General features: G+C 37.8%; 3 protein-coding genes across 3 annotated transcripts; 1 reads left to right on the top strand and 2 right to left on the bottom strand.

The window, feature by feature from the left end:
* The first annotated feature begins 523 nt into the window (after positions 1 to 523).
* On the top strand, positions 524 to 2,848 carry SFGH (S-formylglutathione hydrolase). The gene is made up of 7 exons (XM_012972699.2): positions 524 to 893; positions 1,233 to 1,350; positions 1,711 to 1,758; positions 1,857 to 2,053; positions 2,158 to 2,256; positions 2,341 to 2,406; positions 2,498 to 2,848. The coding sequence occupies exons 1-7, from the start codon at positions 741 to 743 to the stop codon at positions 2,675 to 2,677; spliced, it is 861 nt and encodes a 286-aa protein (XP_012828153.2). The 5' UTR covers positions 524 to 740; the 3' UTR covers positions 2,678 to 2,848.
* Positions 2,804 to 4,466, bottom strand: LOC105949396 (mogroside IIIx synthase). Its single transcript, XM_012972698.2, has one exon. It carries the CDS (start codon positions 4,321 to 4,323, stop codon positions 2,962 to 2,964), a length of 1,362 nt encoding a protein of 453 aa, XP_012828152.2. The 5' UTR covers positions 4,324 to 4,466; the 3' UTR covers positions 2,804 to 2,961.
* A 796-nt stretch (positions 4,467 to 5,262) lies between these two features.
* Positions 5,263 to 10,179, bottom strand: LOC105949444 (uncharacterized). The gene is made up of 2 exons (XM_088824780.1): positions 8,776 to 10,179; positions 5,263 to 6,765 (listed from the first exon to the last, which is right to left on the bottom strand). The coding sequence occupies exons 1-2, from the start codon at positions 10,143 to 10,145 to the stop codon at positions 5,388 to 5,390; spliced, it is 2,748 nt and encodes a 915-aa protein (XP_088680906.1). The 5' UTR covers positions 10,146 to 10,179; the 3' UTR covers positions 5,263 to 5,387.
* Positions 10,180 to 11,656: the final 1,477 nt, after the last annotated feature.

Here is an 11,656-nt window from a genome sequence, read left to right as displayed (position 1 = left end):
CCCAAATTACAAATATGCTGCATCGGGTTTGGGCCTTAGGCCCATTCGTCAACTACATAATTAAAGCCCAAAATGTAGAAACTAGCCTCGAACTAGTGTTATTAGCACTTTGCACCCTCGAACTAGATGTTATTGGCACTTTGTACCCTTCAGTTAGAAAATTAGCACCTTGCACCCTCTAATTACAATTTGTTGGCACTTAGCACCCTACTGCACATTTTGTCTGGAAAACTAACTGACAAGGCTACAACCATTTTCGTGGGTTTCAAGAGGGGCAAATTTTTCTTTCTTTGTTCTAATATGTTAGGATAGTTTTTCCGAGTTCGAAACTCCACTCGACACAACTCAAAAAGCTACTTCCAGAGAGAAAAGAAAACGGTATAATTGAGTAAGCGATGATCGAATTGCTGAAAAAGAAAAGTAAAAAGAAAACAGTATTTAAGTTTGTGAGAAATAAGAAAGACAAGTATGACCGTCTTGAAACCTATGATGAAACCCATGTAGGTCAGATTTCTAGCCAAAAGGTGTAGTAGGTGAAAATGCCAAACAATTTATAATTGGAGGGTGAAAAATGATATTTTTTTCAATTTAAGGATGCAAAATGTCAATAAAGTCTAATTCAAGGGTGCAAAGTGCAAATTACCTATTTCTGCTGTGACTGTAAATGATAATTGTGAATCCCTGTCGAAGGGCAAGCAGACAAGACGAGTGTCACTCTGCGAGTGTGTGCACGCGCGGAAATGGCGTCGACCGACAAACCAACCGAAATCAGCAGCGCGAAGATGTTCGATGGATACAACAAGAGATACAAACACTACAGCCATACTTTGGGCTGCTCCATGAATTTCCATATCTACTTTCCCCCTAATTCTTCCCCTTCCCACAAATTCCCCGTACGTATTTCTCACCCCAATTTCCATTTTTTTTTTTCTTGAATTGTTTCTGTTTTTTGCATAATTGATCCCTAATCGAATGTCTGCCCGCCTGTAATTAGGGTTTTCTGTGTTGGGGTTTGCTTGAATCTGCATTATGTGGTTATAATAGAAATCTCAAAATTGGGGATTTCGGTGTTAGGGTTTTGTAGTTGTTCAAGTGTTTTTACATTGCTATGATTCTGCGATTCTAGATTTTGTTTGGTATGATTGATTCTGTGTTTATCAATATATAATCGAAACAAGAGTGATGTAGATTGTAGAACCTGCCTTGATGAATTTTCTCGAATGGTTTCGTAGGTACTTTACTGGCTTTCGGGGCTTACGTGCACCGACGAGAATTTCATCGCCAAATCGGGCGCTCAACGTGTTGCTTCGAGTGAGGGTGTTGCTCTGATCGTCCCGGATACTTCTCCAAGTTAGTTACTTTCGGATTTAATTTTTACTTAGTAATATTCACTTATATTACCCCATTATGTATGTGTATCTGTGTGTGTGTGTGTGCGCGCGCGCGTGAAGGAAGATAACCTTTTCAACACCTTCGTCGAAGCTTTTCATTTTTTTTTATGTGCTAGAGAAGCGGTTTTATGTTCACACTCACATTCTTTGCTAATTCTACGAGACTTTTGGTGACTTACGGTATTTTAATTTGCATATAAAACTACATTTTGGTTCGTCACTCAATACTGTATAGTACGACTTCCTAATTTTAGTTGAACCATAGTATCGTCTTTTTCTAACAAACATATCAAGAGTGCGAGCGTGCGTTTTATTGCAGGGGGTTTGAATGTTGAAGGAGAGTCCGACAGCTGGGATTTTGGTGTAGGTATGTACGTCTCAAAGACGGCAAATTTCTATTTATTGTTTGCTTTTTAATTTTTAATTTTAATAAACTAACAATCCGAATATTGAATCAATCGACAGGTGCTGGATTTTATCTGAACGCAACACAAGAGAAGTGGAAGAACTGGCGAATGTACGACTACATTGTGAAGGAACTGCCAGCGCTCGTTCACGAAAACTTTCCACAGCTCGACACAACTCGAGCATCTATATTTGGTCATTCGATGGGCGGACATGGAGCGCTCGTAATTTACCTTAAAAATTTGGACAAATACAAGGTAACAACAATTTTTAATGTTTTTCTTTTTCCCGAGATGTATTATCAAGACGACTATTGTACAAAACCATTACTTAGCGTATGTTCGATGTTGTTTGTTTTCAGTCGGTGTCGGCTTTTGCACCTATTGTGAATCCTATAAATTGTCCGTGGGGCCACAAAGCTTTCACTAATTACTTGGGCGAAAATAAATCTGCTTGGGAGGTAGTACAATCTTTCAATGATTTAATTGCGTTAAAATATGCTTTTAGTCGAATTCTTGTATAGCTTATAATTTTCACTATGCAGGAATACGACGCCACTCTGCTTATATCGAAATACAATAATCTTTCGGCAACTATCCTCATCGATCAGGTACAACACCTAATTTATCGACCTTAATTACTAAATCTACTTCTTCCTTTTATTATTATTATTTTTTTTTTTTTTTTGATTTTTGACACAGGGAAGTGATGATAAATTCTTGAGTGAGCAACTAAAACCGGAGATATTTGAGGAGGCTTGTAGGAAGGCTAATGTTCCTCTGTTGCTCAGAATGCAAGCGGGTTACGATCACTCGTACTTTACCATTGCTACTTTCATAGACGACCACATTCGTCACCATGCTCAAGCCCTTAACCTGTAATAAAAATAATCTTATTACCTATGTAATAATTTTATTTCCTAGGTTCGTGCGACGAATTCAATTTCGACGACTTTTGTACTGCAAACTCGTTACTTGTTTCGTTGTTTCTTCGGTGCTTTAAGCATGTTTCGTGGCACATTTTTTTCATTTTTATTTTAATCTTTTCTCTTATTGGTCTGATTTCATAGTAAAAACAATTAAATTAGCATTAAGGAAACATATATTGTATGGATAATTAAAATCGAATAACACTACTAATTATTTTTTTCTTTTAATCTCAACTCTTACTGCAAAAGCCCTACAACTTCTTTGACAACTTCATCAATTTCCTCACAACCATTGTACTTCAACTTCTCCTTCATATAAGCAGCTCTTTCCCGAACGAACTTTCCGGAATCTTCCATCACCACACTTCTTATAACCGCCGCCACTGTTTCTCTACGGAACCTTCTATTCTTGTCCCTCAAAACCTCCACCCCCACACCGACCTCTTCAACAAGCCTAGCATTGACCGGCTGGTCAACATGCATCGGCATCGCTATAATCGGCACCCCAAAATACATACTCTCCATCAAAGAATTCCACCCGCAGTGACTCACGAAACCCCCAACGTTCGCATGCCCTAAAATCTTCGTCTGCGGGGCCCACCCCTCCAAAACCCTACCCCGGCCTTTAACCCTATCGAGAAACCCTATTGGCAATACTTCCTCAATTGATGAAGAGGCATCACCTTTAGGCAACCTCACAACCCATATGAAGTTTGTTTTACTAAGTTCAAGACCGTAAGCAACCTCGTAAATGTCTTCTTTCGTTATAAAACACTCGCTACCGAACGAAACGAAAACTGTCGATTTCTTCTCCTTCTTGTCAAGCCAAGACATAATTTCGTTGTCTTTTCCGTCATTACGGTTACTAGAAGATTCTAGAATAACCAACGGACCAACGGGGACGAACTTCTTGCCCATCAAACTCGAAGCATAATCGATGTACTTACCCTCGATTTCCCTACAACCTTTGATCAAGACAATCTTGTCTGAAACCCTAGCCCCCTCGAGCACGTTCTTAGTCCTCTCGACGCTCGCGATAGTCTCCAAAACGAACGTCATGTCATCGTAATCACGGTGATAAATATCTTTCGAGAACGGAAACTCGATACCGGGGTGGAGCAACTGGTGGTAGAGGTGACCGGTCGAGGCGGCACCGCTAGTGAGGAACTCAACCGCCGCGATTTTCTGATCTTTGGCAACCGAAGCTGCCCACGGCTGAAAGCAGTCGTAGATAACCAAATCGGGCGTGAGTTTTTCCAAGACTCTAGCGAATTCGTTAGACGATGAGTCTAACGTTTCTCTGAGAGTTGGGATGAGATGGGATGGGAGACCATTTGTAGTGTGGAAATTACTCGGAAGCCCTTGTGTGTTTGGCAAGTGAAAGGGGACTAGTTTGATGGAGTTTGAGAGATTTTGAGGGACTTTTTTGTCAATGCAAGTGAGTGTGGCTGGGGTGGAGCACATGTATACGACGAATGAGTCGTTTTTGGTGACGAGTTGTTTGGCGAGTTCGAGATAGGGTGTTATGTGACCGTAAGCTAACCATGGGAACATCAAAACACGAATCGTTCTTCGGCTCTCGTTTTTGTTTGAATCCATAATCCAATTTCTTTTTTTCTTTTTTTTCTTTTTTTTAAAAGTATTGTGTTAAGGAAGAGTGTGATTCTTGTTGCATTATATAATTGGTAGAGATTTTCTTTTTTTGAAATTGGAGATTTGGGAAATAAAAAATGGCAAATGAAGATAATTTCGGTTTGATATTTTTGTGATTTGGGATGTGGTTTTAAGAGGAATGGTAATAAATGTTTTGATTCTTGAATTACTCATGCAGATCCAAAGCCCTCGTCTATAATTAATATTTCTTTATTAAAGTTCAAAAGTTATAGAATAAATAAAATCACATAAAAAATATCTCTTTTTTAAATACATTCATATCCTAAAAACAACTTTCACTTAATTTATAAACACCTTTGTATAACAAAGGGAAAATGTAAAATCAAGAAACCAGGTGCGAATGTGGCTTAATTGGTGGAGTAAGTAGAGTACTGCGGCATCTAATTAACGACCTTAGTTTCCGATCCACATTTTCTAGGTCGAGCTCGTTGCATAGGGGGTTTGTTCGGCAATGTTTACATGTCTCAACTGTGTGGTTTTAATGTCGTAATACGAATTGGTAATTCCCATTCCCTTTTGAATTTAATTCTAGATTTCAAAAGAAAATGTCATCAATTTATGGGACGTAAGTGGACCCACTACGTGTTTTATATATAGTTGGCTGCAGATTCATTTGTTATTAAAAAAAATGTATTTGCTCTTGTATTTTGTTGATCTTAAATTTATTCTTTTAATTACTAAATACGAGTTCTTAATGAATATTGTTCCTAGGTTGTAATTAAGTAATTAATTAGCTTATTCTTTTTGTTGCCAAAAAAAAAAACATGATCAAAGCCAAGTATTTCAAATTATGATCACAAATTAAAGAACAACACAATTGCAAAAGACAAACATCCAAATTAAAAACTATAGGAAAACCAGATAGACTACATTCAAGAAATTACATAATATAAGCTTGTATTAGTATAACAAGCCATTAATTATTTCATATGACTAATCAATACATGTCATTAATTAACTAATTATTCTTTGTCTCAAAGTACTCTTAATTATTGCATGCAAAGCCCTACAAGTTCTTTCACAACTTCATCAATCTCCTCATCACCTCTCTTGCCCCTCAATTTCGCCCCCACGTCAGCAGCTCTTTTCCTCACGAACTTTCCGGAACCTTCCACGACCACACTTCTTATAACTTCCGCCACCGCTTCTCTACGGAACCTTCTATTATTATCTCTCAAAACCTCCACTCCTACGCCAACGTCTTCGACGAGCCTAGCATTAATCGGTTGGTCGACATGCATCGGCATTGCAATAACCGGAACCCCAAAGTACATACTCTCCATCAAAGAATTCCAACCACAATGACTCACGAAACCCCCGACGCTCGCATGCCCTAAAATCTTCGTCTGTGGGGCCCACCCCTCCAAAACCCTACCCTTACCGTTCGCCCTATCGAGAAATCCTATTGGCAACATTTCCTCTATTGATGAAACATTAGTATTGTCACCACCTTTAGGCAACCTGAAAACCCATATGAAGTTGCATTTGCTAAGTTCAAGACCGTAAGCGACCTCGTGTATATCCTCCTTAGTTATGAAACACTCACTACCAAACGAAACGAAAACTGTCGATTTCTTCTCTCTCTCTGCGAGCCACGCCATGATTTCGTCATCTTTTCCGTCGTTAGGGTTACTAGAGGATTCTAGAACCACCAACGGACCAACGGGGACGAACTTCTTGCCCATCAAACTCGAGAGGTAATCGATGTACTTACCCTCGATTTCCCGACAACCTTTGATCAAGACAATCTTGTTTGAAACCCTAGCACCCTCGAGCATTGCATTAGTTTTCTCCACGCTCGAAATAATCTCCACAAACCGCTTATCATCCTCCACACCATTTTGATAAATATTCGGGAACGGAAACTCGGTACCTCGACGGAGCAACAAGTGGTACAAGTGGCCAACTGACGTGGCGCCACTTGTCATGAACTCAACCGCCCGGATATTCCGATCTCTGGCAAGTAAAGCCGCCCATGATTGGAAGCAATCGTAGATGAGCAAATCGGGCGCGAGTTTTTCCAAGGTATCGGAAAATTGGTTGGCCGATGAGTTCAAGGCGTCTTCGAGCTTTGGAATGAGGTGGGATGCGAGGCCTCTTGTGGTGTGCAAATGACTTGGTAGTTCAAGTGTGTTTGGCAAGTGAAAGGGGACTAGTTTGATGGAATTTGAGAGATTTTGAGGGACTTTTTTGTCAATGCAAGTGAATGTGGCTGGGGTGGAGTATATGTATACGATGAACGAGCTGTTTTTGGTGACGAGTTTTTTGGCGAGTTCGAGATAGGGTGTTATGTGACCGTAAGCTAACCATGGGAACATCAAAACACGAATCGTTCTTCTTCGGCTCTCGTTTTTGATCGAGTCCATAATTCAATTTCTTTTTTTTTTTTTTTTGTTTAAAAGTATTGTGTTGAGGAAGAGTGTAATTCTTGTTGCATTATATAATTGGTAGAGATTTTCTTTTTTTGAAATTGGAGATTTGGGAAATAAAAAATGGCAAATGAAGATAATTTCGGTTTGATATTTTTGTGATTTAGGATGTGGTTTTAAGAGGAATGGTAATAAATGTTTTGATTCTTGAATTACTCATGCAGATCCAAAGCCCTCGTCTATAATTAATATTTCTTTATTAAAGTTCAAAAGTTATAGAATAAATAAAATCACATAAAAAATATCTCATTTTTAAATACATTCATATCCTAAAAACAACTTTCATTTAATTTTAACACCTTTCTACAACAAAGGGAAAATGTAAAATCAAGAAACCCGTGCGAATGTGGCTTAATTGGTGGAGTAAGTAGAGTACTGCGGCATTTAATTAACAAACTTAATTCTATCCACATTTTATAGGTCGAGCTCGTTGCATAATGGGATTGTTCAGTCGGTGATGTTTACATGTCTCGTTTGGTTTGAATATCGTAATAGGAATTGTTTGTGTTGGTGATAATACAATTATAGTTGAAAAAACAAAGAAATAAAACTCAGGCTGAGGCGCGGATATCTCGCTCTCTTTAAGGAGATTCAAACCCACTGCAGCAAGTAATTTTCACCGGTCCAGCAGTAATCTCTCGACTTTTCCCCTCCAGGATACAACAGCCCGACAACGTCGTATGACTCAAACGAACTCTGGACAAGTTGTTGAGTCCAAAGCTTCACCACAAGAACACCTTCCTTCAAATAGCAAAACTCTCTTTGTGTGTGTATATGTGTGTATGGAGAAAAATATGTTCCTCACAGCAAGGCTTTAGCACCTATTTATAGGACTAAACATTTCTCTCTTAATTAATAAGAATTAGTGGGGCAATTAAGATTATACGTTACTAATTTAAATGTGGCAATAACTCCAAGATTTATGGCAATATTAATCCTACGGTTATATGTAATGGTTGTCAAACATATTGCATGGAGGAGCTATCCAAAGGCCACAAATAATTAATTTAATATTAAAATGCCCACACAGTAACAGTTTGCATTCTTTTTCAATTTAATCCTAGATTTCAAACGAAAATGTCATCGATTTATGGTACGGGAGTGGACCCAATACATGTTTTATATATAATTGTTTGCAGGTTCATTTATTATTAAAAAAAATATTTGCTCTTTTATTTTGTTGACCCCTAAATTTATTCTTTTAATTACTAAATATGAGTTTTTAATGAATATTGTTCCTAGGTTGTAATTAAGTAATTAGCTTATTCTTTTTGTTGCAAAAAAAAAAGGGGCATGCTAAATCCCACACTAAAATTTACTAAATCCCACACATAAATTAAAAAAAAATATATCTTTCTACTTATATTCTCTCTAACTTTTTTTTATAATGATTTTTTCCAAGTCACTCAAAATTCATTAATCTTTCACGTGAATAATCATAAAAAATGAGTTTAGGTTTATTTAATATTTTTCAATTTCATTATGCCTTTTAATTATTTAAATTCATATCAATTCGATTTTTTTTTTTCAAATACCAACTTCATTTTAGTTTGAACACATGAAGATTTTTCTCAAATTCGAACTTGGAATGATATGGACGTTTTTAGTGTGTGATTTTATGAAAATTTAGGGAAAAAAAAGAAGGGTGAGGAAGGAGAAGATGAGATTTTAGAGAGGGAAAATTTTGCAATTGTGTGTATGATTTGGTAAAATTGGTGTGGGATTTAGCATATAAAAAAAAACATAGATCAAAGCAAGTATTTCAAATTATGATCACAAAGAACAACACAATTGCAAAAGACAAACATCCAAATTAAACTACATTCAAGAAATTACATAATATAAGCTTGAATTAGTATAACAAGCCATTAATTATTTCATACGACTAATCAATAAATATCATTAATTAACTAATTATTCTTTGTCTCAAAGTACTCTTAATTATTGCATGCAAAGCCCTGCAAGTTCTTTCACAACTTCATCAATCTCCTCATCACCTCTTTTGCCCCTCAATTTCGCCCCCACGTCAGCAGCTCTTTTCCTCACGAACTTTCCGGAACCTTCTACGACCACCCTTCTTATAACTTCCGCCACCGCTTCTCTACGGAACCTTCTATCCTTGTCTCTCAAAACCTCCACTCCTACGCCAACGTCTTCCACGAGCCTAGCATTAATCGGTTGGTCGACATGCATCGGCATTGCAATAACCGGAACCCCAAAGTACATACTCTCCATCAAAGAATTCCAACCACAATGACTCACGAAACCCCCGACGCTCGCATGCCCTAAAATCTTCGTCTGTGGGGCCCACCCCTCCAAAACCCTACCCCTACCGTTCGCCCTATCGAGAAACCCTATTGGCAACATTTCCTCTTTTGATGAAACATTAGTATTGTCACCACCTTTAGGCAACCTCAAAACCCATATGAAGTTGCATTTGCTAAGTTCAAGACCGTAAGCGACCTCATGTATATCCTCCTTAGTTATGAAACACTCACTACCAAACGAAACGAAAACTGTCGATTTCTTCTCTCTCTCTGCGAGCCACGCCATGATTTCGTCATCTTTTCCGTCGTTAGGGTTACTAGAAGATTCTAGAACCACCAACGGACCGACGGGGACGAACTTCTTGCCCATCAAACTCGAGAGGTAATCGATGTACTTACCCTCGATTTCCCGACAACCTTTGATCAAGACAATCTTGTTTGAAACCCTAGCACCCTCGAGCATTGCATTAGTTTTCTCCACGCTCGAAATAATCTCCACAAACCGCTTATCATCCTCCACACCATTTTGATAAATATTCGGGAACGGAAACTCGGTACCTCGACGGAGCAACAAGTGGTACAAGTGGCCAACTGACGTGGCGCCACTTGTCATGAACTCAACCGCCCGGATATTCCGATCTCTGGCAAGTAAAGCCGCCCATGATTGGAAACAATCGTAGATGAACAAATCGGGCGCGAGTTTTTCCAAGATATCGGAAAATTGGTTGGCCGATGAGTTCAAGGCGTCTTCGAGCTTTGGAATGAGGTGGGATGCGAGGCCTCTTGTGGTGTGCAAATGACTTGGTAGTTCAAGTGTGTTTGGCAAGTGAAAGGGGACTAGTTTGATGGAATTCGAGAGATTTTGAGGGACTTTTTTGTCAATACAAGTGAACGTGGCCGGGGTGGAGTATATGTATATGATGAACGAGCTGTTTTTGGTGGCGAGTTTTTTGGCGAGTTCGAGATAGGGTGTTATGTGACCGTAAGCTAACCATGGGAACATCAAAACACGAATCATTCCTCGCCTCTCGTTTTTGTTCGAATGTTCCATAATTGTTGACGATGATTTGGTTGGAGGCTAGACAACGGGGTGTACGTTTATATATATAGTGAGATTGATAGAAACTTTTTTCTTTTTTCTTTTTTCTTTTAAACTTTCATTAATTATGGGAAGGGATTGGAGATTTGGTAAATTTAAAAATGGCAAATTGACATTAATTCTTGTTATGCATTCAATCTGTACGTTGAATTTCTGAATGTGTTTTATAACTTTTAGGAGTCTTGAATTTCATGCATATCCAAAGACGATAAAATTAATTTATATATTTTCTTTCTTCAAAGTTCAAAAGCATAAATCCATAATAATTATATGTTGATCCCGATCTAAATATGGAAAATATGATTGAATTTTTTATTTCATATATTAAATGTGTATGTATTCCTCGTTCCTACGCTTTCGTGGATCGAATTACGTTGCAGTATGTGATACATCATGCATATATGAAATCAACCGAATCGGTCTTGTAAATGCTACGCTCGATATAATGTGTTGAATAATTTCCCACTCTTGATTCACACGCGACCACATTTGTATAAATATGTGTGTGCGCGCGCGCGAGCACATGTATTGTAGAACATATAACTCATTGTTTCTTGGATGTTAGGTATCAATTCTCCTAACGAGGATTGATTATGTTATTTGATCAAGTTTGAATTCTCTTGTAAATGTTGTATAAGCATTGCGTATAGTACTTATAGTTTGGAAATTAAAATCGGACTGGAAATTGCAATAACTTTTACTGTTACACATACTCCCAATTTCAATTAGAAAAAATCGTCGGAAGATTAAAAAATCGAAATTTTGGAAATCGGAACTGAATTAAATTATTCTTACAATTGAAAATTTCCATTTCAAAATGGGATGATTATGTTATTTGACCAAATTTGAATTCTCTCGTAAACGTTTTTTAAGTATTGCGTATAGTGTTGGAACCACGGCTGTAATTTGACGATTGATCACGAAACTTGTGGATTGAGGCTTGGACTCCATTTGTTCTCCAATTTTATAGGTAACAAGTTTCTGCAATAAAAGCCACGATAATATGGAGATAGGCAAGGTGAGGCGCGGACTAGGTCGCTCTCTTAAGACGAATTTCACGACCCCTTCTCTAATGAGGTGCAAAAAGGTTCTGATCGTGTCGCCTATGGGATACAACAGCTCAGCCTATCTCTCCGCTGTAACTTCACCGAAATTGCACGTTCGAGTGAAGTAGAAGCTTACACCCGACACACAACAAGAGCTCACAATATATGTATATAGTATAGATGAATAGTGTTTATTTTTCTCTTCACCCTTCTCCATGTAAAGCCACAATATCCCCTTTATATAATATATAATATAACCTCCATAAAATCTCAATTTAATATAGAAATTATGGTATTTTATGTAGGAAAATAATGACTTTGAAGGTTTCAAAATAGTGGTCTAATGACCCTCATAAAAGTGGTCAAAGTCATTATTATAATTTATAATAAAATATATTGTTTTTATTAAAATAACCC

This window comes from Erythranthe guttata, chromosome 10, assembly GCF_056151865.1.
Source record: "Erythranthe guttata isolate IM_541 chromosome 10, IM_541, whole genome shotgun sequence".
In the NCBI taxonomy this organism is placed as follows: domain Eukaryota; kingdom Viridiplantae; phylum Streptophyta; class Magnoliopsida; order Lamiales; family Phrymaceae; genus Erythranthe; species Erythranthe guttata.
The sequence above is the reverse complement of the archived record's forward strand: the minus strand, read 5'-3'. Positions and strand labels throughout refer to the sequence as shown.

Coding starts and splice junctions, on each gene's coding strand:
- SFGH (XM_012972699.2), top strand. CDS start 741: ATGGCGTCGACCGACAAACCAACCGAAATCAGCAGCGCGAAGATGTTC. Junction 1,351..1,710: donor CGTCCCGGATACTTCTCCAA/GTTAGTTACTTT, acceptor GTTTTATTGCAG/GGGGTTTGAATGTTGAAGGA. Junction 2,054..2,157: donor AAAATTTGGACAAATACAAG/GTAACAACAATT, acceptor GTTTGTTTTCAG/TCGGTGTCGGCTTTTGCACC.
- LOC105949396 (XM_012972698.2), bottom strand. CDS start 4,323: ATGGATTCAAACAAAAACGAGAGCCGAAGAACGATTCGTGTTTTGATG.
- LOC105949444 (XM_088824780.1), bottom strand. CDS start 10,145: ATGGAACATTCGAACAAAAACGAGAGGCGAGGAATGATTCGTGTTTTG. Junction 6,766..8,775: donor GAACTTGCAGGGCTTTGCAT/GCAATAATTAAG, acceptor AAGAAATTGAAT/TATGGACTCGATCAAAAACG.